General features: G+C 44.7%; 2 protein-coding genes across 2 annotated transcripts; one reads left to right on the forward strand and one right to left on the reverse strand.

Moving 5' to 3' along the window:
- The first annotated feature begins 2,054 nt into the window (after positions 1-2,054).
- FAM43B (family with sequence similarity 43 member B) lies at positions 2,055-3,446 on the forward strand. The gene has a single exon (XM_044278611.1). It carries the CDS (start codon positions 2,056-2,058, stop codon positions 3,013-3,015), a length of 960 nt encoding a protein of 319 aa, XP_044134546.1. The 5' UTR covers position 2,055; the 3' UTR covers positions 3,016-3,446.
- A 9,872-nt stretch (positions 3,447-13,318) lies between these two features.
- On the reverse strand, positions 13,319-24,329 carry LOC122926337 (trypsin-3-like). Its single transcript, XM_044277712.1, has 4 exons — positions 24,148-24,329; positions 23,514-23,655; positions 13,911-14,177; positions 13,319-13,800 (listed from the first exon to the last, which is right to left on the reverse strand). Exons 1-4 carry the CDS (start codon positions 24,327-24,329, stop codon positions 13,657-13,659), a joined length of 735 nt encoding a protein of 244 aa, XP_044133647.1. The 3' UTR covers positions 13,319-13,656.
- Positions 24,330-25,321: the final 992 nt, after the last annotated feature.

Genomic DNA, 25,321 nt, shown 5'->3' on the forward strand with positions numbered 1-25,321 from the left:
CATTTTCAGTTATGCTGTTTCTGTTCAGCCAGCACCGTATTGCTTAAAGGGGTACTCCTTTTTCCAGAATGAGGGTCCTCCGCCTGCCTGATTAGTTATGCACTGGCTGCTGCATCCCTTCCAGGCGAAGAGTAAATTGGAGAAATGGCCGTGATCGGCTCACCTGGCGGGATGGAGACCCCCCCCATCCTGGACATAGGTGGATCCCAGACTTCCTGTAGATATGTCCTGATGGAATACCCCTTTAACAGGGTGGGTTTCCTGGCGATGTACATTCTCATGGCACTCATTTGGCGTATACAGTGCCAGTATTCTATATACAGGGTACAGTCTGGCTTCACCCGCTAATAGTAGCATATACAGGGTCCGGGGTCTGCTGATTGAGTTCATGGCAATACTGACTAGTTGTTGCTAGCGGTAACCGCCCCGTCATTACTAAAATCCGTCCGGGGGGAAAGGGGGGGGGGGGGGGGCTCCGGATCCTCAGGCTGATCGATGTCTCTGACGAGATCCCCTTCTGCTTTCCTGGAAACTCAAGAGCATTAAATTATCTGCTGGAAGCGTGCAGTACCCCATTTACATGTGATCTCGCCGTGGAATACTCCATTCAGGGCATGACGGACCCCACTTTCGAGCCATGAAGATTCCGGGGTCTGGAACTCAAGAGACGACGTATACAAGCAAACGTATGTAAAACCTTAATACTATGTGACCCTCTCCGCGGAATACTTCCATTCCAGCCCCCACTGAGGTGACACCCAGCTTTCCCAGACTCCTGAACGGCCATTCGCCAGGGTTGGGTTGGATTGTATCAAGCAAACTTGAAAAATGTAATAAAATTTGGATTCCAAGAAACATGGCTGCCACTGCTGCAGCTCACAATGAGGTTGTCACCCAGCTTTTCCAGACTTCTGCAAGGAAATTCTGTCTGGTTGTGCCATAATGCCCTCGTTGTTTTGGGTTTTAATTTTGGGAAAGTCGAGTGACAATCAGTAGAAGGTCTAGTACCATCCATGGGCTACCACCCAGCTTTCCCAGACGACTGATTACCAAATCAACTTGCATATATTTCTGCATCTTCAGAGGTTGTCACCCAGCTTTTCCAGACTTCTGCAAGGAAATCCTGTGTAGCTGTGCCATGTATAATGCCCTCATTGTTTTGGAATTTTATTTTGGAAAAGTTGGGTGGCAATCAGTAGAAGATATAGTATCATCCATGTGATACAAATCAGCTTGCAGACTGTATATTTCTGCATCTGCAGAGATTGTCACCCAGCTTTTCCAGACTTCTGCAAGGAAATCCTGTCTAGCTGTGCCATGTATAATGCCCTCATTGTTTTGGGATTTTATTTTGGAAAAGTTAGGTGGCAATCAGTAGAAGGTGTAGTACCATACAAGGATTGCCACTCAGCTTTTCCAGACTCCTGCAAGGAAATCCTGTCTAGCTGTGCCATGTATAATTCCTTCGTTGTGTCTGGGACTTTATTTTGGGAATGTTGGGGGGCAATCAGTAGAAGGTGTAGTACCGTGCATATGCTACCACCCAGCTTTCCTAGACTCCTGATTAACAAATCAGCTGGCGTATATATATTTTTGGTCATTTGCAAGGGTTGTCACCCAGCTCTCCTAGACTGCTGAAGGGCAAATTAGCCCATGCACTTATAAATAGGATAAGTTGACAGTTGCATAAGTAGCAATCCCATAATGTATAATTAGGGCCAGTCCCCTGAGACATGCCATCACACGTGGAACTACAAGTGCCAGCATGCCCTGTGATTTCTCAGTTGAGCCCCAGCATTGCGCTGTGTAGGTGGCTTTGTTTTTGTGATAACAGATAGGAAAGGGGGGTGCAGACTGAGTATGAGGAGATAGGGGGGGGGGGGAATGCTGTCCGCTGCCTGTGCAAATAGCACCAGGGATGAAGTTGGAATAGCAGAGGTGTGGCAGAGGAAGAGGGAGGCAGCTCCGAGCTTCTCCTCCTCATTCCTCCAACATCCAGGCTCCGTCACAGCACAGAAACCTGGAGCTCCTGCGCTGAAGAGGACAGGAGGCACCATGCTGCCCTGGAGGAGAAGCAAGTTTGTGCTGGTCAAGAAGGACAAGAAGAAGAAGGGGGTCAGTTACTCTTCCCTGCTGTCCTCCTTCCTCCATTCCTGCCCCGACCTCCTGCCCCCCTTGCCACTGGAGCGCCTGGGCAACGTATTCAGCAGCAAAAGGCAGAAGGTAGTGCTGAACCAGGAGGACCCTTCTTACACCGTGTGGTACCTGGGAAATGCCATTACTCTCCATGCCAAGGGAGATGGCTGCACGGTGGAAGCTGTCAACAAGATCTGGCAGAAGAGCGAGTCTGGGGGCTGTAGCACCAAGATGAAACTCTCTTTGGGGTCCTATGGCATTAGGATGACCCCCTCCAAAAGGGACTCCAGGAAGACGGTCCATGGCTACCTCCTGCACCGTATCACCTACTGCGTGGCTGACACCGGTCACCCCGAGGTCTTCTCTTGGGTCTACAGGCACCAGATTAAGAACAAGGCAGTGGTGCTGAGATGTCACGCTGTTTTGGTCTCCAAGGCTAAGAAGGCAAAAGCCATGGAGCGCACCCTGTGCCAGACCACCACGGTCGCCTTCAATGAGTTCAAGAGGTTAAAGAGGCAAAGTGACTTTAGGAGAGAGCAGAAGGAGCTTTTAGGGGAGTCTGCTGTCCCCGAGATCCCGCTGAGGAAGATCCTGAATGGCACCTGCTCTTACAACCCACCTGCAGAGAGGAGCAAGACAGTGCTCAGGCTTAGCTCTATCTTGGAGGAAGAGGAGGAGAGTGGGGAGGAAGACTGGCAGGATCCTCAGAGGTTAATGCCCCATACCCTGCAGCATCCACACTGTGACAGGGACACCATTCTGGAACTTGCCCAGAACCTCAGGAGACTGAGCATCCAAAGAGCCTTGGCCCAAAAACTGCTTTACACCCCAGGCACGCAGATGTCAGACTGGAAGCGCCCCATGAGGACTATCTGCTGAGCCTCACCCGTCCATGCCTGGGCAACCTTTGGGTCCCTCAGTCTTACCCAGACCCTCTGATGGTGGGCACATACTGGGTTTGGTTTGGCCAATGACCTCTGCTATGTTTGGATCAGGGCCAATACTTTTTTGGCTGGTAACTACGAGTTCCTGGCCATGGACACAACTTTCGTCTTCCCCTGACTCCCCTATTACCAGCCGCTGTCCTGTTCTCCTTTCCTCAGGTTGTCCCCATCTAATGTGTGACCATAAGTCAATGCCTCGCAGTCCCAAGAGGTTCAGTGTCAGCTGAGGCTCTCCAGTAGCATCATTGCCTTGATTGTATTGACAGTAGGGGGCAGTGAGTGATTTCCAGGAAGTGTTATCTTAAGCTCACAGTGGAAAATCTCCGATGATTATGATGTGTGCCAATAAACCCTGCAGTCCCTGCATTCATGTGTCTCTTGTGTAAATCACAGGCTTGCCGATCCCCAGTCTATTATATTTAAAGGGACACTACATCCACTGGCTATCTTCTCTCCATTTTTACTTTTAGTCTATTGTTCCCTGTTATTAGCCATTTCAGGCTGGAAAAGGTGGGGAAGGGGGTTGGCTGTGATGGTAGTGTTCGTTAATGGGATGAGTGACACCCATCCCATTGCCTCCATACATGTGACTGATATCAGAAATATCTGATTATAAGCTGCCGACTTTAAGGTCAGCGGCCCTTTAAATTATTGCTGTGAGCACTCATGGGTTAATCAGCTACTTGGAGGCATGGGTGGAAGTGTCTGTTGTACTAATTGTTGGGGGATGAGATGGTGGCTTCACAGTTTTTATTAACCAATTGATTTACTTTAGTATATCTGCATCTTGGAAAGCTGGGTGACAACCAATATGGCCGTCGCTACTACTGCTCAGATTTTGCACTGACATCTATTCAAACAGCTGCACACAACTAGTATGACAGCTCCCGCGGGGGTTGTCACCGAGCTTTCCAAGGCTCAGCAATGCATATCTTCATAGATCATTGCCTAACTAGGTTGATCTGCCTTTCAGGAGTTTAGGAAAGCTGGGGTTATAATTGCACCCTTTTTGGTCGTCACCCAGCTTTCCCAGGATCAATCCTTGTAAGCAATACGTGGTCCTCTGTATCATTGCCTAACTAGATAGATAAGGCCTCTTTTACACGACCATATGGCTTTTTCAGTGTTTTGCGGTCCGTTTTTCACGGATCCGTTGTTCCGTTTTTTGTTTCCGTTCCGTTTTTCCGTATGGCAAATACAGTAATTACATAGAAAAAATTGGGCTGGGCATAACATTTTCAATAGATGGTTCCGCAAAAAAGGAACGGATACGGAAGCCATACGGATTCATTTCTGTATGTGTTCCATTTTTTTTGCGGACCCATTGACTTGAATGGAGCCACGGAACGTGATTTGCGGGCAATAATAAGACATGTTCTATCTTTCAACGAAACGGAAATATGGAAACGGAATGCATACGGAGTATATTCCGTTTTTTTTGCAGAACCATTGAAATGAATGGTTCCGTATACGGAATGCAAAAAACGGCCCGTAAACGGAAAAAAAAAACCTGTCATGTGAAAGAGGCCTTACATAGTTAATACGGTTAACAAAAAAAGAAGTCCAACAAGTTCAACCTTTCAGGATTTTAGTAAAGCTGGGTGACTCCTGCTTGGAGTTGTAATTGCTGCCTTATTGGTTGTCACCCAGCTTTCCCAGAGTCAGGAGTTCTGAGCAGTATCTTTCATCCTGGATCATTGCTTCACTAGGTTGACATGCCTTTCAGGACTTTTGGAAAGCTGGGTGACTCCTGCTTCGGGGTTATAATTGCAGCCTTCTTGGTAGTCACCCAGCTTTTCCAAACACCTGATCACCAAATCTACTAAAATACTGCACCCATTTCCAGAAAATTTTAATTGGATCTCTTTTAAATTGCGTCCGTTTATATATGTTCTTTCGCCCTGCAGTGGAAATTTTCCGTCTGTGTCACTGCAAGTTATTTGATGAGATTGTGTTGGTAAATCACACACGACCTGCACCGAGCGCCTGCGCTGACATCACTGCGCCCGCCGCCACAGCAGGCAGTGCGACACAACATGAGGATGGTGACGATGTGTGCAAAGGAGGATTATCTGTGTGACTGGAGGCTAAGAAACAACCCAATTCCTCAAAAGTGTCATGATCTCTGCTTGCTGTCATTGAATAGCTTTTTTTTTTATCTTTAGAGGCCAACACTATACACACACACACACATATACACATGTCCTGTCCATACAGCTGGCTGGCTTGTTAATAACATAACACAGGACATTTGATTCACTGACGGGAATCAGAGGTCTTGAAAATGGCAAGAGGCTACTTAAAATGAATACTGCCATGTTTGGCTTTCATAGGATTTCTCATACTGATATATTGCAACAAACGCTGAACTGGGAAAGATATTAGGGCAACCTCGGTTTTCAGCTTTTGGATGTCAGCAGTAATTTTTCCATTCACTCACAGCAAGAAGAGATCTTGAAATTGGTGACGTCTTGCAATTCGTTATAGGAAAATTGCATGACTTTTAATTCTCCAAAGGTTATGGGTTATCCCAGATCCACATTTATCGTGTAGTATGCTGATCCTTGGGCTTTCTATGTAGCGTTTGGGCCCTAAGAGCAAATCTTGGGGCCACATGCAGCAGCGCATGCCATGGAGCCCTAATATCTGCTTTTAAGGGTGCAACCATGATATGAAACCTGAGGGCAGGGGTGGACTGGGCCGCAGCCCTACAGCGATGACTGGCTCCGGTGACATCACTAATCCTGTGTGTTCTGTCTTCATACACGTTCACACAGTGTGCAGTCTGACATTCAGCATAAACAATTCCTGTCTTCCAAATAAGAGGACTGTTCTTTGTAGTCTAACTTGTTTATTGGTCAACAGGTTGTACTCTCTGCGCGATGCGCATGAGTGAGAGATTGTACAAGTGTAGTAAAACTATAAGAATACAAATAGCATGTATAACGATAAAGCATAGCATGTACTATAACATTTACAGTCATCAGTGAAAGCAGTTGGTAAAATGGCTGCCTGTACATAAGATTGCATGGCTAGCTAACAGTAATAACCACTCCCCGAGTTACAATACTAGCTGAACAGCTCTGCATAACATAATGTCCCTGAAACAAAGGTGGATCTCTCACCAGATATGCATACACAAAGATGGTGGAGTTTGAGAAGTAGACATGTATAGGACAGCTCTGAACTGTCCTGGAGACTTCTCTTTCCCAGAATTCTTTCCACCACCCACAATGCAGTAGTCTTTGTAACAGGAAAAACAAAGTGTATTACAACTTAACACCGCTAGATGGTGCTATAACCACACTAAACACTTCAGAAATACCAAGACTGAGGCAGATGTGATCTGTGATGATTCTCTAACCCAGCTGGGCAGAACACTGTGACATCACTAATCCTGTGACATCACTAATCCTGTTGTAATCAATTTCTGTCAGTCTGAATGATTTCACTCCGGCATAGTCAATACCTGATATCGTACAGCGGCCTCCAATCAATGCATCGACCAGTTCAGATCAATGGAAGGAGCATCATCCAGAAAAATCCATATCCTTCTCCTCATTATATTGCAGCAACCTTTGGCACTATAACTCCCAGCATGCTCCATTCACTTCTATGGGAGAACAGTTGAGCAGCTGTGCACGCTGGGAGTTGTACTCACACAACAGCTGGAGTGCCGGAGACTGCAGAAACTTATGCCTCTATTAAAGGGCCGGTGTCCAGTCTCATGCTATGAAAAGATCTCTGTTTGCTGTGGGTGAATGGAGGCTGGAAGCATCCTGACCTAGCTCTGCTTACACAGAAGAGGAGCTGTCACCGCTCCTGACACCTCTGTTTTACTAACTACGTCCCCATATTCTCTTATAACTGCATGTTGTGCTTTTCCTCTATTTTTCCTACTATAAATGTATTACTAAATTGCCAACTGGGCATTACCATTTCCCTTGTGTGGCACAGGTAGCACTGATTAGACAGTCTGAGAATGTGCAGGGACACACACCCTAACTCAGGCATCCTCAAACTGCGGCCCTCCAGCTGTTGCAAAACTACAACTCCCAGCATGCCCGAACAGCCTACAGGTATCAGCCTACAGCTGGGCATTGTGGGAGTTGTAGTTTTACAACAGCTGGAGGGCCGCAGTTTGAGGATGCCTGCCCTAACTGGTAACACCTAATTGGCAATTTATCCATAAACTTCTAGTAGGAATAATAGAGGAATGGCATAATAAATGCTCCAGAGTTGTCAGTCTGTGTAGAATACCACTATTTACTAAAGCAGACATGTCAGGAGAAGCGAGGGGCTCCTCTTTAAATGCCTGGAGTTCAGTGGTGCAGCTGTGTTTCGCTCACCAGAGGACTCACTCAGGTTTTCAAATTAAAGGGGCTTTTCCATCTCAGATAATGGGGGCATTTCGCTAGGATATGCCCCCATTGCCTGATTGGTGTAGGTCTTACCTTTGGGACCCACACCTACCTTGTGAAGGCAAAGTGAAGGAAGCAGTGGCCGCACAAGCGCGGTGTGCCCCTATTCATTTCTATGGGGAGTGCGCGCCGCTCGACTATTTTCGGAGGGCCAATGGGAACACTTGGTAGTGGCCAGACCCTGCAGTGTCGGGCACCACTTTGCCGGCTTCGTTTTCGGCTGCGTTTATGAGATAGGTGCGGGTCCTAGAGGTGGGACCCGCACCTATCAGACAATGGGGGCACATCCTAGTGAACATCCTAGAGATGGAAACCCCCTTTAAATGTCATATTTCTCGTATAGATCATATAAATGGACCTCTGGATATGCTTATATATATTTGCCTATTTACATGCTGTTAGATCCAGTGAAGGATCTAACACAGGCATGTCCAAACTGCGGCCCTCCAGCTGTTGCAAAACTACAACTCCCAGCATGCCCTAATAGCTGTAAGCTATCCTTGCATGCTGGGAGTTGTAGTTTTGCAACAGCTGGAGGGCCGCAGTTTGGCCATGCCTGATCTAACATTTACTTACGTAGTATGGCGCCACCTGGTGTTCAAAGGGTACAGTAATGTGCTGCAGAATGGGCATGCTCAGTCATTCCCCGACCCCACAGCCAGGTCTCTACATAGTGATCCTCTGTGCACCGCAGGGCAACCAATAGAAATAGCTTTCTGCCCTGCTTGTCAAGAAATAGCAGGATTCCTCTCTGCGGGAAGTATAAAGGGACTATATTGTCAGCTGCCGGAAGGGGAAGGAGACTGATTCAGCCAAGAGCCTACTCCCAGGGGTTATCATGAGAAAACCCCTTTAAGATATCTCTTACCTATACTGATGCGCTGTAACAAGCAGCCATCTGTGTTATCGGACCTAGCTGTAGCACCTTGGCCTTCTCGCAGCTTTCCAAGCACAGCGCCGTACATTGTATAGTGGCCATGCTTGGTATCGCGCTCAGTCCCATTCACGCCATGTTGACTGATCATTTTGAATGACATATTGACCTGCCGCATCTGATATGTCATGTGCTGGCCAGCTCGCTCTCCGCCAGTGATTAACAATCTCCAATTATGTCACCGTCCGGCAAGGTGACTGATCCCCAAGAGACAGAACGTCCTTTAACCCTCTGAATACTGATTATACACTCATTGACAAAAAAATAAAATAATAACGCACCAAGAAGGAGTTGTTGGAATGAAATGTGGTGCGCACTCCGTTTACTTCTATAGGAGTTTCGGAAATAGCCGAGCGCTCGCACTACTCTTGTTGGAACTGCCGTAGAAATGAATGGAGAGCACACCACGCAAGCACGCTGCGCTCTCCTTCACGTTGTTGACCCCGTCCTAGACATAGGTGGGACCCCCACCTCTCTCCTAGCGATATGCCACCACTGTGTGGGATGGGCCAACCTCTTTAATCATGTGCAATTGTAGAGATTTTATTAAATTCAGGCTCAACAATGAAAATAACAAAAATAAGAATTAGGGCTCATGCACTCACTGTAAATTTTTTGCGGTCCGCAAAACACAAATCTGCAAAAAAAAAAGAGGTGCATTACCACCTTCCACACCTCCCTACTGTCTTCTGTTAATATAATGTCATCATATGTATTAATTTCCAGGTCCTGTATAATGTGCATATTCTTTTCCACGTAAATGTTATGTTCAAATGTAATGTGCCTGGTTCGCCAGCAGATGGCGGCAGTAATGGCAGAGCTATTTTGTCTAGAATGGAGCCCTTGTTTCCATTCTAGCCCTCTCTAGAAAGGGAGGAGTTTTAGTTAGTGAAAGAAAAGTCTAGCTTACCCCTCGGTAAGGGGAAGACTGTGTGCAAGCCAGCAGAGCACCCCTAAGCTCTGCTGGACATGGAGGCCAAAGCCACAAGCCAGGAGTAAAGTTCCCTGGATAAATATAAAGACAGACCAGACCACAGAAAGTAAAGTTCAGCTGAAAGGAAAAGTTTCTATTTAATTCTGTCTGTACAGCAGAACCAAAGAGCCACAGATATAGCAGAGCCGAGTGTGTTTGCCTGCCAGTTTTAATGCCAAAGCCTGCTGGTAACCAAGATAAAGTTGGAAGATTGTTTCCTGGTGAAAGTTTATTCGAGTAAAGCTGTTATCAACTTCAACACAAGTCTGGACTCAATTTATTTAATCATCCCCTTCATCAACTATCCCCTGCTCTGCATCGCACGACAACTCCTGGGGTTCCAGCGTATTTAGGTAGGAGCACCGTGACACGTGCACATCAACATCTAAAGGGACATTATAGGCTACCCTTACACCACTCTGGCATTCCTACACCTGGGTACCACCAACACCATCTACTTAATGGGACTCTGTCCCTTGTTGCTTCAGTGCAACTGGCTGTCACAACAAATTTACTTAAAAACACTAAGAAAGGACCCCTGGCGGTTTGTACATGCGTTGCAGATGGCATTCGTGTGAAATCCATTTTTTGCTGATCGATTGTAAGAATACGGACCGCAATACGGACAAGAATAGGACATGCAGTCATTTCCATTTTTTTAAGGCCCCATTGAAATGAATGACTACGCATACGGACCGCAAAAAACGGAACGGACACAGACAAAAAATACATTCGTGTACATGAGCCTTAATGCAGGGCTCAGTCATCGGACGTTTTGGTCCTTAGATCCTTCATCAGCAGGCTACAGTAGCCCAATAGGGAATGAACATGGAGGAGCCTAATGAAAGGGACTGCCAGAGATCTGGTGTCCCTGGTTCATGCTGATGAACTAAGGGCGACGGTGGGCGTCAATGGCAGGACATGTAATGAGCACCATGACACCAAATTTGCACCTGGATATGTTCCAGGCAGAGAAGGGATGTGTAAAGAAGGGGCCTTCTGTGTGTGGATGGTGGATAACAAAACTGTGGGAGCTGTTTGTGCTTGTCAGGGGATCAAGCGACGGTCTGTCTGGGCCTTCTGGAGCCTGTTCACCACATGTGCGTGCATGTCCTCACATAACCACTGCTCCCAACTCCTCCATACAGCTGGGGGGCAATTCATCCTTCTTCACTCACCCAAAAGTGGCCCCTGAGAGCCTTTTTATAGGGCAGAGGTTGAAGCACTTTTATGCCACTCTTGTGGCAAGACCCAGTGTCTAATCAGACCACACCTGCAATCATCTACATATCTGCCAAATACATAACTGTAGGATGATTTTTGCAGAAATATGACATTGCTGTATGGGTGCAAAGAAAAAAACTAAGTTAGCACATCCAAATGTGCGGGTGCGCATCACCATGACTGAAAATATGAAAGCATATAATGTAGATTCCCATCCAAAAAAGGTTCACCTTGCCATGGTGGATGGTGACAAATAAGGTTACCTTGCCATGGTGGACAGTCACAAATGAGGTCACCTTGCCGTGGTGGATGAGCACAAATGAGGTCACCTTTCCGTGATGGATGGGCACAAATGAGGTCACCTTGCTGTGGTGGATAGGCATAAATGAGGTCATCTTGCCGTGGTGGGTGATCACAAATGAGGTCACCATGCTGTGGTTGATAGGCTCAAATGAGGTCACCATGCCGTGGTGGATGGGCACAAATGGGGTCACCTTGCCGTGGTGGATGGGCACAAATGATTTTGATCAAAATGTATTTGCTAAGTACCTCACATTCATCTATATAGTGAGTGTCGCCTTAGTTTATATATTTTGTGATCATGTGTTTGCAGAGTGCTGTTGCTGTGTGTTTGTGGGGATGTTATTTATTTTTTGTCAATGAGTGTATATGGAGTAGTAACCCCTCCTATCCCCCCTCCTATAACATAGTTGGCAAATGGTGTTGACACCTAAGTCTTATGTTCTGTTCAGTTGTCTTGGACTCCTTCTCAGGTTACAGATGCTACGTGACAACCACTAATGGCCGCCATCACAGAGCTCACAGGGTCGTCACTCCCTTACTGTAGACCCTGAATGACCTCTCCTATGTGTCTATAGCTGGGATCCATGTTTCCAAGTCCCAACCCCTGCGGAGCCCCAGCCCCACCCCTGAGGAGAATGTATGATTCCATCCTAAAACAGGGTTTCCTTTCCACACACAGCCTTATAGGATAACCATAGTGTTTGAAAAGCTGAATTTCTTGTACAGTTGCTGCCATTACCGATTATAAAATACACAGAAAACGTGAAATTATCATCTTTGTGACAAAGAGACGCATTTCAGCCTTGGACCCAAAATGCGTTGCTGTGTGCTGGAGGCCACGTGTCGGATCTACAGCTGTGAATAGGTTAATGGCCACTTTTTGCCCCCGTCTAGGAAGCAATGACCCATTTAATATATGTTGTTTAAGAAACGCAGTGTATTCCCAGTCCTCCCGATGATGTCATCGTTGTTGCCATGACGACAACTTAAAATTTCCACTCTCTCCAGAGGAAAAGGAAAACGCAGGAGCCTTTGATCGATGGAAGGAGGGAAGTGAGCCTTTCCTGTACTTCTTCCTGAGTGTTAATATAATGTCTCGCAGCACCATGTCTTAATAACCCCCTCCCCCACCCACCACAGAGGAAAATCAATAGATCTAATAAGGGCTTCTGTCTTCAAGGCCTTTTCCATCATGTTACTGCGCTTCCTTACATCAGGTGCCTCTGTCTTTTGGCATCTACCCTTCCTTCACTTTACGTAGGCCCAAAAAAGTCAATTGGGAAGATTTATGGCCTTATGTTACCCATAGCAACCAATCACAGCACAGCTTTAATTTCGTAAACTGCTGCTGCAAGATGAAAGCTGCGCTGTGATTGGTCGATATGGACAAACAATCACAGCACAGCTTTCATTTTGTAACCGGTCCCTGAAAGATGAAAGCTGCGCTGTGATTGGTTGCAATGGGCAACAAAGACCGTTCCAGTTTTTCATAAACCTTAAGATTGCTAAAAATTCTATTTGCTTCTGGGGACGGTGGGTGACAACCACTATCACCACGATTACAGCTTCCAGAGGAGTTGTCACCCAGCTATCCCAGCCTTCTGAATGGTCAGCCTGTCTAATAAAGCTGTGATAATGGAAGGGGGTGTATAGATGTGTAAGCTTTAGCATGTCATCAAGATCAAAAGAAGAGAAATACTGAATACATTCTATAAATCCAACAGAATTGCCAAATCCATGTTTATTTCTGTTTTTGCAGGATGTTGCCTAGCAACCTCTCGACGTTCTGCCCGAGTGACTACCCTTTGACTGCATGTGGCTACAGACATTTTGTATTTTAATGGGGCCGCCCTGAATTGTGGGCGCCATGTTTTGGTCTTGGCAGAAGAGATCGATCACAGATTACTCCCGACAGATCTTTCCATGTGCAGATTGTCTTAAAGGGGACCCCCGCCGATCAGCTGTTTGACAAGGTCGCGGCCTCCACAAGGTGTACCAAGCACAGCGCCGTACATTGTATAGTGGCCATGCTTGGTATTGCATGGGACTGCGCTGCGCCTAGGCCTTGTCACCAGCCTAGGAAAACGTTGCAACACTCGCCAGAGCACCGTGGCCCCTTCCAAAAGCTGATCAGCAGGGGTGCCCGGAGTCAGACCCCCAAACAATGAGATATGGATGATCCTGAGGATTTCACACAACCCCTTTAACCATCTGATATGTATGGGGGCCTCCTGACTATCCCCTGATGCTAGGGAAGATAAACTACCTCCAGAGGTGGCTTTTTCTCCATGTTCAAAACACACCTATGCTACTCCTTGCCATAACGTGATGGGTGTGTATATATATGCATCTGGGAAGGCAAAGATGGGGGTAAGAGGCGCCGCTTATCACAGGCCTGACACCAGAACTGCATACAGTTTATCAAATTTATTCATTGATGCAATTGGCTCCAGCTTCAGATTTAAGGGTAAGGACACCCATCATCCCCGAGCACCTAGAAGAATCTGCTCCCCGGTGGGGACAACAAGTAAAATAATAACCCTGTTCTAGTCTAAATTTAACCCATGCAGCACCAGCCGGCTCGCCATCCGCCATTGCAGCACGACGGTCGGTAAATGATAATGTAATGGGTCAGAGGTCACCGTTTCCACAATTCTTTTTGGCTGGAGCACCCCAAGGTAATTTCTGTTACAAAACTTCGGCACAATTTCTTTGATTTCTTTAAAATATTGTTCTGTAAATCCACTTCTGGAAATTGGCCACGGCCGTATACACCCCGGGATAGTTGGGGTTTGCACAGCTGTGACCCCAGGATACAATGCCAAAGACTCGTCCATCACACACGAGGGGGCCCCCAGAGTCTCCCTGCAAAAGGAGGTGACAGATTATAGAGAGTGAGCATCCGCATGGCGCAGGACCGGATTGCTGCTAGACTCTGCCGCCCCCTGCAGGCAGTGCAGCTGTAGGACACCTACCTGGCAGGCATCTTTGCCCCCGCTGTTGTAGCCAGCGCAGATCATGTTCTTGGTGATGTGTCCTGAGTAAGAGGCCGAGCTGTTACACTTTCGTACGGGGACAATGGGCAGTTTGACGCTGCGCAAGGTGTCGGAAGCTTTGCCGCTGACCGCGCTGGTATAACCCCAGCCCGACACCTGACACAGGCAACCCTCAGAGGGCGATACCCCCTGAGGTGGAAGAGGCACTATGGATACGAAGGAGTTATACACAGCTGCACGATTAAGCTGTAAGATAAGAAATAAACACAATCATTAGTCAGATATTGCGCTGGTTAAACAGGTTTTTAGGGCGTTTTTTTTGCATTTTTTATAGTGTTTTTTAGCAGCCTTTTCAGTGCTTATTTTTCTGCAGATGTTACTTTAAAGGGAACCTGTCACCGGGATTTGATGTATAGAGTTGAGGATATGGGTTGCTTGATGGCCGCTAGCACATCCGCAATATCCAGTCCCCATAGCTCTGTGTGCTTTTATTAAAACGATTTGATCCATATGCAAATTAACCTGAGATGTGTCCTATACGTGAGAGGAGTCCAGCGTGAAGGAACCCAGCACGCCCACTGTGAAGGAGCCCAGCACCGCCCTGCATCCTCAGAATCTCCTCCTTGCTCCCCGATGTCAGAAAGCCAGAGCGCCGTAGTCTCGCTAGTGTTCCTTCCTTTTGCTGCCATCAGCCTTAGGAAAGGAACTGCGCATGCGCTAGCTCGCGCATCGCGAGATTATGGCGCTCTAGCTTTCTGACGTCGGGGAGCAAGGAGGAGATTCTGAGGAGGCGGGGCGGTGCTGGGCTACTTCACACTGGACTCATCTCACATACAGGACACATCTCAGGTTAATTTGAATATGTATCAAATGTTTTTTTTACACAATAAAAGCACACAGAGCTATGGGGACTGGATATTGCGGATGTGCTAGTGGCCATCTAGCAACCCATGTCCTCAGCTTTATACCCAAAATCCCAGTGACAGGTTCCCTTTAAAGTAAATCATGAAAAGCACGACAAAGCGCTTCTTTGAATGTTTTTTTTTTTGTTGCATTTTTAGCTTTTTTTGTATGGTCTAGTAAATGCTGATTCTAAGTATACCGTTTAAAAAAAAATGCTAAAAAGTTGCTAAAAAAAACACTGAAAAATGGCAGAAAAAACATGGCTTTTTCTACCAAAAAATAAATAAATAAATTGCGTGAAGGAAGCTTTAAAGGCTATGTACACCTCTGGAGGTAATTTTTGTTTATGGTTGCATTCTACTTATTTTTGGCTAAAAATCATATTTTCAATTAGCCTTTAATAAAAATATTGAGCTGTTCTGTCCCAAAGGGTTAACTGTTTTTTAGCTGTGTGACTAGTACTTTCACTTTGTACCGCCCATCTAATAACCCTTATCTCTAAACTACTGAGACATCATAAACACTTATTTAAGGCGCAATCTTATCAGTAAGATAAGAACTGACCTATAATGAGTGTATCTTTATCAGCGAAATTGCAGAAGGCCTCGATGGTAAGGTGTGTCTTTTTGCTGATGACACAAAGATTTGTAACAGGGTTGATGTTCCTGGAGGGATACACCAAATGGAAAAGGATTTAGGAAAACTAGAGGAATGGTCAAAAATCTGGCAACTAAAATTTAATGTTGATAAGTGCAAGATAATGCACCTGGGGCGTAAAAACCCAAGAGCAGAATATAAAATCAGTGATACAGTCCTAACCTCAGTATCTGAGGAAAGGGATTTAGGGGTCATTATTTCAGAAGACTTAAAGGTAGGCAGACAATGTCATAGAGCAGCAGGAAATGCTAGCAGAATGCTGGGGTGTATAGGGAGAGGCATTACCAGTAGACAGAGGGAGGCGCTCATGCCGCTCTACAGAGCACTAGTGAGACCTCATCTGGAGTATTGTGCGCAGTACTGGAGACCATATCTCCAGAAGCATATTGATACTTTGGAGAGAGTTGAGAGAAGAGCTACTAAACTGGTACATGGATTGCAGGATAAAACTTACCAGGAAAGGTTAAAGGACCTTAACATGTATAGCTTGGAAGAAAGACGAGACAGAGGGGATATGATAGAAACTGTAAAATACATAAAGGGAATCATCAAGGTAAAAGAGGAGAGAATATTTAAAAGAAGAAAAACTGCTACAAGAGGTCATAGTTTTAAATTAGAGGGGCAAAGGTTTAAAAGTAATATCAGGAAGTATTACTTTACTGAGAGAGTAGTGGATGCATGGAATAGCCTTCCTGCAGAAGTGGTAGCTGCAAATACAGTGAAGGAGTTTAAGCATGCATGGGATAGGCATAAGGCCATCCTTCATATAAGATAGGGCCAGGGGCTATTCATAGTATTCAGTATATTGGGCAGACTAGATGGGCCAAATGGTTCTTATCTGCCGACACATTCTATGTTTCTATGTTTATAATGTCCGAGAGCAGAAATAAGGAGCCCGTCAGCTCCTGGTCTGATGGAAAAGACAGAAAATCCAAAGGGTGCTACTAGAGCATCTCAGCTCTGTACACAGAAAAGGACTCCATATTTTTAATAAAGACCAATTGAAAAAATGATTTTAGCTCAAAATAAGTTCAATGCAATAATAAAAAATGTACATGAGAATAGATCATCAATAAAAATATCTCAGAAAACAGCTTCTAGAAAGCATTAGGAAAATTGGTTTATGGCAGCCACGTGGCCCACAGACACAATGGACAGTAGGGGACTTCATTGACTTCTATGGGAGAGTTTTCTAGGCATGCTCTGTGACCTGTGCAGAGGTCATTGTACAGACCAAGAAGAGACACCTATTATTAGGATTATATGTTGTTGTTTTTTAATTATTGATATTGACATGGAAAATTAAAAATAACATAAAAAAATCTTTAAAAGTATGTTGAAGGGGTATTCCCATCTGAGACAATGGGGGCATATCACTAGGATATGCCCCCATTGTCTGATAGGTGCGGGTCCCACCTCTGAGACCCACATCTATATCGATAACAGAGCCTTGGAGAGCGGTGGCTGGTGGTCCCTGAGTTTCCCCAGGTTGGCCACCACCAAGAGCTCTCCCCATAGTAGTGAACGGAAGTGTAATGCCCCATAGTTGCATTACCACTTCTGCACCCTGCTACTATCTCTAATGGGCTTGTGTCATGTCATTTATGTATTTATTTCCAGGTCCTGTACAATGTGCATTCATAATCTTGTTATGTAACCGTTAACATGTCATATGCCTGGTTGACCAGCAGGTGGCAGCAAACACAGCAGAGCTACAGGTACATAGAATGGAGCTTTCCCTTCCATTCTACCACCCCCTCTGTGGTGTGGTGGGCATTTTCCCACTTGCTGCAGGGAGGGATGAGACTAGTTAGTGAGAGGGCGATTTAGAGTTTACCCCCTGCCAAGGGAGGGTGTGCAGCAGGTGCCAGGAGTAGAAAGTTTTCCCTGGACAAATCTAGAGACAGACCAGACTACTGAGAGAAGTACAGCATAAAGAGGAAGCTGAGTTCTATAGCCAGCCTGTCAGCATAGCAGAGCCAGAGAGCAGCAGATGTAGCAGAGAGAAGTATTAGGTATCGCTGCGTCCGTATCGACCGGCTCTATAAAAATATCACATGACCTAACCCCTCAGATGAACACCATAAAAAATAAAAAATTAAAACTGTGCTAAATAAACCATTTTTTGTCACCTTACATCACAAAAAGTGTAATCATTGTGTAAAACTCACATAAATAAAAAAAAAGGTATACATATTAGGTATCGCAGCGTCCGTAATAACTTGCTCTATAACAATATCACATGAACTAACTCCTCAGGTGAATACAGTAAAAAAATAAAAACGGTGTAAAAAAAGCCATTTATTGTCACCTTACATTACAAAAAGTGTAATAGCAAGCGATCAAAAAGTCACACGCACCCCAAAATAGTGCCAATCAAACCGTCAACTCATCCCGCAAAAATCATACCCTACCCAAGATAATCGCCCTAAAAACTTAAAAAATTATGGCTCTCAGACTATGGAAACACTAAAACATGATTTTTTTTTGTTTCAAAAATAAAATCATTGTGTAAAACTTACATAAATAAAAAAAAAAGTATACATATTAGGTATCGCCGTGTCCGTGACAACCTGGTCTATAAAAATACCACATGATCTAACCTGTCAGATGAATGTTGTAAATAACAAAAAAATAAAAACAGTGCCAAAACAGCTATTTCTTGTTACCTTGCCTCACAAAAAGTGTAATATAGAGCAACCAAAAATCATATGTACCCTAAAATAGTACCAACAATACTGCCACCCTATCCCGTAGTTTCTAAAATGGGATCACTTTTTTGGAGTTTCTACTCTAGGGGTGCATCAGGGGGGCTTCAAATGGGACATGGTGTCAGAAAACCAGTCCAGCAAAATCTGCCTTCCAAAAACCGTATGGCATTCCTTTCCTTCTGCGCCCTGCCGTGTGCCCGTACAGCGGTTTACGACCACATATGGGGTGTTTCTGTAAACTACAGAATCAGGGCCATAAATATTGAGTTTTGTTTGGCTGTTAACCCTTGCTTTGTAACTGGAAAAAAATTATTAAAATGGAAAATCTGCCAAAAAAGTGAAATTTTGAAATTGTATCTCTATTTTCCATTAATTCTTGTGGAACACCTAAAGGGTTAACAAGGTTTGTAAAATCAGTTTTGAATACCTTCAGGGGTGTAGTTTCTAGAATGGGGTCACTTTTTTGGTGTTTCTACTCTAGGGGTGCATCAGGGGGCTTCAAATGGGTGGTTTCTATTATGTAAGCCTCACAAAGTGACTTCAGACCTAAACTGGTCCTTGAAAAGTGGGTTTTTGAAAGGATTTCAAGATTTGCTTCTAAACTTCTAAGCCTTGTAACATCCCCAAAAAATAAAATGTCATTCCCAAAATGATGCAAACATGAAATAGACATATGGGGAATGTAAAGTAATAACTTTTTTGTAGGTATTACTATGTATTATAGAAGTAGAGAAATTGAAACATTGGAAATTTGCAAATTTTGTCTTTTTTTTATAAATAAAAATGATTTTTTTTTTTACTCCATTATACCAGTGGCATGAAGTACAATATGTGATGAAAAAAACTATCTCAGAATGGCCTGGATAAGTCAAAGCGTTTTAAAGTTATCACCACATAAAGTGACACTGGTCAGATTAGCAAAAAATGGCCTAAAGGGGACAATAGGCCATTTTCTGATGACAATCAAGCAACAGGAGTGTGGTTGCGAAGCTCAGAGGGGTGTTACAAAAGCAGTGCTCCAAGTGTTCAGGTTGACCTCTTGATGCTCATATCAGCTCATTTGCACATGACTAAAAACGCAAATATCCCGGCAACAGTTCTACCTACAGATATGAATCAGCATGATCAACCCTACCAGGCAGCACGCCTTGTTTAATAGGGTTGATCATACTAACAGATGCTCTTTAACCACTTCAACCCCGCTAGCTGAAACCCCCTTAATGACCAGGCCACTTTTTACACTTCTGCACTACACTACTTTCACAGTTTATTGCTCGGTCATGCAACTTACCACCCAAATGAATTTTACCTCCTTTTCTTCTCACTAATAGAGCTTTCATTTGGTGGTATTTCATTGCTGCTGACATTTTAACTTTTTTTGTTATTAATCGAAATTACATTTTTCATTTTCAGTTGTAAAATTTTGCAAAAAAAACGACATCCATATATAAATTTTTCGCTAAATTTATTGTTCTACATGTCTTTGATAAAAAAAAAATGTTTGGGTAAAAAATATGTTTGGGTAAAAGTTATAGCATTTACAAACTATGGTACAAAAATGTGAATTTCCGCTTTTTGAAGCAGCTCTGACTTTCTGAGCACCTGTCATGTTTCCTGAGGTTCTACAATGCCCAGACAGTACAAACACCCCACAAATGACCCCATTTCGGAAAGTAGACACCCTAAGGTATTCACTGATGGGCATAGTGAGTTCATAGAACTTTTTATTTTTTGTCACAAGTTAGCGGAAAATGATGATTTTTTTATTTTTTTTTTCTTACAAAGTCTCATATTCCACTAACTTGTGACAAAAAATAAAAACTTCCATGAACTCACTATGCCCATCACGAAATACCTTGGGGTGTCTTCTTTCCAAAATGGGGTCACTTGTGGCGTAATTATACTGCCCTGGAATTCTAGGGGCCCAGATGTGTGAGAAGAGGTGCACTTTGGAATGTGTGCCCCTTTGCCCACCTAGGCTGCAAAAAAGTGTCACACATTTGGTACCACCGTACTCAGGAGAAGTTGGGCAATGTGTTTTGGGGTGTCATTTTACATATACCCATGCTGGGTGAGATAAATATATTGGTTAAATGCCAACTTTGTATAAAAAAAATAGGAAAAGTTGTCTTTTGCCAAGATATTTCTCTCACCCAGCATGGGTATATGTAAAATGACACCCTAAAACACATTCCCCAACTTTTCCTGAGTACGGCGATACCACATGTGTGACACTTTTTTGCAGCCAAGGTGGGCAAAGGGACCCACATTCCAGAGAGCACCTTTCGGATTTCACAGGCCATTTTTTACACATTTTGATTGCAAACTACTTCTCACACATTTGGGCCCCTAGAATGCCAGGGCAGTATAACTACGCCACAAGTGACCCCATTTTGGAAAGAAGACACCCCACGGTATTCTGTGAAGGGCATGGCGAGTTCCTAGAATTTTTTATTTTTTGTCACAAATTAGCGGAAAATTATGATTTTTTTTTTTTTCTTACAAAGTCTCATATTCCACTAACTTGTGACAAAAAATAAAAACTTCCATGAACTCACTATGCCCATCACAAAATACCTTGGGGTGTCTTCTTTCCAAAATGGGGTCACTTGTGGGGTAGTTATACTGCCCTGGCATTCTAGGGGCCCAGATGTGTGAGAAGAAGTTTGCAATCAAAATCTGTAAAAAATGACCGGTGAAATCCGAAAGGTGCTCTTTGAAATGTGTGCCCCTTTGCCCACCTAGGCTGCAAAAAAGTGTCACACATCTGGTATCGCCGTACTCGGGAGAAGTTGGGGAATGTGTTTTGGGGTGTCATTTTACATATACCCATGCTGGGTGAGAGAAATATCTCGGCAAAAGACAACTTTTCCCATTTTTTTATACAAAGTTGGCATTTGACCAAGATATTTATCTCACCCAGCATGGGTATATGTAAAATGACACCCCAAAACACTTCCCAACTTCTCCTGAGTACGGCGATACCAGATGTGTGACACTTTTTTGCAGACTAGATGCGCAAAGCGGCCCAAATTCCTTTTAGGAGGGCATTTTTAGACATTTGGATCCCAGACTTCTTCTCACGCTTTAGGGCCCCTAAAAAGCCAGGGCAGTATAAATACCCCACATGTGACCCCACTTTGGAAAGAAGACACCCCAAGGTATTCAATGAGGGGCATGGCGAGTTCATAGAATTTTTTTTTTTTTGCATAAGTTAGCGGAAATTGATTTTTTATTTTTTTTTCCTCACAAAGTCTCACTTTCCGCTAACTTGGGACAAAAATTTCAATCTTTCATGGACTTAATATGCCCCTCACGGAATACCTTGGGGTGTCTTCTTTCCGAAATGGGGCCACATGTGTTTTTTTTTTACTGCCCTGGCATTTTAGGGGCCCTAAAGCGTGAGAAGAAGTCTGGAATATAAATGTCTAAAAAAATTTACGCATTTGGATTCCGTGAGGGGTATGGTGAGTTCATGTGAGATTTTATTTTTTGACACAAGTTAGTGGAATATGAGACTTTGTAAGAAAAAACAAACAAAAAATATATATATTTCCGCTAACTTGGGCCCAAAAAATGTCTGAATGGAGCCTTACAGGGGGTGATCAATGACAGGGGGGTGATCACCCATATAGACTCCCTGATCACTTCCCTGTCATTGATCACCCCCCTGTAAGGCTCCATTCAGACGTCCGTATGATTTTTACGGATCCACGGATACATGGATCGGATCCGCAAAACACATACGGACGTCTGAATGGAGCCTTACAGGGGGGTGATCACCCATATAGACTCCCTGATCACCCCCCTGTCATTGATCACCCCCCTGTAAGGCTCCATTCAGACGTCCGTATGTGTTTTGCGGATCCGATCCATGTATCCGTGGATCCGTAAAAATCATACGGACGTCTGAATGGAGCCTTACAGGGGGGTGATCAATGACAGGGAAGTGATCAGGAAGTCTAAATGCGTGATCACCCCCTTGTCATTGATCACCCCCCTGTAAGGCTCCATTCAGACGTCCGTATGTGTTTTGCGGATCCGATCCATGTATCCGTGGATACGTAAAAATCATACGGACGTCTGAATGGAGCCTTACAGGGGGGTGATCAATGACAGGGGGGGTGATCAATGACAGGGGGGTGATCAGGGAGTCTATATGGGGTGATCAGGGGTGATCAGTGGTTCATAAAGGGTTAATAAGTGACGGGGGGGGGGGTGTAGTGTAGTGGTGTTTGGTGCTACTTTACAGAGCTGCCTGTGTTCTCTGGTGGTCGATCCAAACAAAAGGGACCACCAGAGGACCAGGTAGGAGGTATATTAGACGCTGTTATCAAAACAGCGTCTAATATACCTGTTAGAGGTTAAAAAAATCGCATCTACAGCCTGCCAGCGAACGATTGCCGCTGGCAGGCTGGAGATCCACTCGCTTACCTTCTGTTCCTGTGAACGCGCGCGCCTGTGTGCGCGCGTTCAAAGGAAATCTCGGCTATCGCGGGAGGACGCGTATATGCGTCCACCCAGAAGAGCAGGGCCGCCGGCAGGACGCAATCCTGTGTACGGCGGTCCTGTAGCGGTTAAAGAGGTCTACATCTTGTAGCTATTCAAGATGACAACTTAGTATACTTTCACACTAGCGGTATTCTTTTCTGGTATTGAAATTCGGTAAAGGGTCTCATTACCAGAAAAAAACGCATCAGTTTTGTCCCAATGCATTCTGAATGGAAAGCAATCCGTTCAATATGCATCAGAATGTCTTTCATTCCGTCCCTTGTACGGGTATTTGACCGGACAAAATACCACAGCATGTTGCGGTATTTTTTCTGGACAAAATCCCAGAATACTACCACACTTGCCAGATCGAGCATTAATTTCCATAAAAATGTATTAATGCCGGATTCGGTACCAAGTGGTCTCGGAATTGCAGCATCGCCGGATCCGGTTTTCCGGTCTGCCCATGCGCTGTTCTTTCTAGCTTTGAAAATATTTAATACCAGATCTGTTATTCCAGATAATACCGGAAAGACGGATCCGGTATTTCAATGCATAAGTCTAACAGATCCGGAAAAAAAGATATCCATTTGCATACAGATTTCCGTATCCAGCCGGCAGTTCCGGATTCTTCTAACGCTAGTGGGAAAGTCCTTATAGGAGATACAGAGTAGATACAATGTAGCAAGCACATCTCCCAAAATCCATTGCATCAGAGAGAGTTTTGTGTCACCGATATGATACATGGACACGAGTACGATGCAAATCAGAACCTGCGCAGCCATGGGACTTATTTAATGATGACATCACGATTACCCACCTTGATCAGCATGATGTCTGCATTCTTAGAAGACGAGCTATAGTCCGGGTGAGACACAAGCTTCACCGGGCGGAAAATCTGCTCCGTTCCTTCAAAGACGGACAAGGAATATTCCCCGGCCACCACCAGCATCTGGTTCTGTCTTGAGAAATATGACTGATAACATCAGAGGCCGGATCACCGCGGCATATTCATGCGACATATTTTTATATAATATTCGGTTACATTGTGTTATACTCTAGTTACATCCAGAGCTGCATTTACAGTTCTCTGGCTGCCATTTAGACACCTTTGTCACCCTCCCCCTTCCCATAATGCTCTGTACTCCGGTGCATTGCATTATGGGAGATTTTGTGCTCGCTGCATTATGTCTTCTACAGGGCATCAGAGCAGAAAATGTTCTATGCATGCACTAAACCAGCAGGGTGCGGTAGAGGGAAGTACAGCTCATATGCCTGAGAGCGATCACGAAGAAAGCAGATTTGTAAATGCAGCTTTGGATGTGACTAGAGCATAAGAGCAGTACATAGATGATGTCCGTAAAATGACGTTCACAGTGGAGCTTGCCCTCCACCGGTAGTCACCTGCTGCCATGTTTACTCCGGCCGACTCGGTCCAGTCATAATCTACTTACTCGGTTTTGCAGTGGGCGGCTGTTAGGACCCAGAACCTGCTGACCAGAGACCCCCCACAGAAGTGGAGACCGGTATTTCTCTTCAGGGACACCAGGTACCTCGTAGAATATGGCGACACAGCATACCCCCCAATAATGCGTTGCGTGTTCCGCTGCCCCTCACCTGAAAGAGTACAAGTCATTTGGGGTCATTTTTTTAAATTGCTGTTTGTGCTTTTTTTGTCTACTTTTGGGTGTTTTCGGCTGTCTTCATTAGGGCTCATGCACATGAACTTATTTTCTTTCCGCGCCAGTTCCGTTTTTTTTGCAGACCATATACGGAACCATTCCTTTCACGGACAAGGATAGGACTGTTCTATTAGGCGCCAGCTGTTCCGTTCCACAAAATACGGAAAGCACACGGACGTCATCCGTATTTTTCGCGGATTATGTTTTGCAGACTGCAAAATACATACAGTTATGTGCATGAGCCCTTATTTAGGTGCATTTACTGTTGTGTTTGCGCCTGGTTTTCATCAGATTTTCCAGGTGCAAATGTCTTTTTGGCTGTTTTAGTCACACATTGGGTCACATTTATCAAGCTCGCCTGTTTGTGGCCATAAAATTAGACTTTCTTTTACGGAGTATTTATAAAATGTTGCACAGCAGTTGATGAATTAGGACTCGGCGTATTGTTAGAAAAAAAATGCTCCAGCACCGCGGTGGATAGTATGAAAATCCCGGTCTTTATTAACACCACAGAAAATTCAGGTGTATACAGCAATCGAAGACAAACACTGGTGGTCCCTGGTACCCCGGATCTACGCGTTTCGAACTATTGAGTTCTTAGTCATGATCCTAGGTGTCTCCCATGCTCCAAGCCTCAAATACTATCCGCCCGCCACTATCCCCTCCTAGTAAGGGAGGGCTATAGTGGAACAGGGCCGGCAGCAGAATCAGCTGGGCCCATGGGAGACACCTGTGTAAACCCAATCACATGTTAACAATCCAAATCCCTATAGTATTCCATGAAAAAAGTAATATATACATAAATAAAACAAACTGATATAAAATCCTCTGTAGGTCGTCTCTCCAGACATATTTAACATAAGATTCTATTCTGATTCCATATGAGTCATGAATAAATAGATCTAATATTCAAAAGACAGAGATACAAATATCACAGTCCGGAGAT

This window comes from Bufo gargarizans, chromosome 2 (assembly GCF_014858855.1).
Source record: "Bufo gargarizans isolate SCDJY-AF-19 chromosome 2, ASM1485885v1, whole genome shotgun sequence".
Classification (NCBI taxonomy): Eukaryota; Metazoa; Chordata; class Amphibia; order Anura; family Bufonidae; genus Bufo; species Bufo gargarizans.

Bases quoted from the DNA above. Each gene is read 5' to 3' on its own strand.
- FAM43B (XM_044278611.1), top strand. From the start codon at position 2,056: ATGCTGCCCTGGAGGAGAAGCAAGTTTGTGCTGGTCAAGAAGGACAAG.
- LOC122926337 (XM_044277712.1), bottom strand. From the start codon at position 24,329: ATGACTTGTACTCTTTCAGGTGAGGGGCAGCGGAACACGCAACGCATT. The intron at 23,656-24,147 runs GTAAGTAGATTA...ATATTTCTCAAG, and splicing joins GCCGCCCACTGCAAAACCGA to ACAGAACCAGATGCTGGTGG. The intron at 14,178-23,513 runs GTGGGTAATCGT...CTTATCTTACAG, and splicing joins CAGACATCATGCTGATCAAG to CTTAATCGTGCAGCTGTGTA.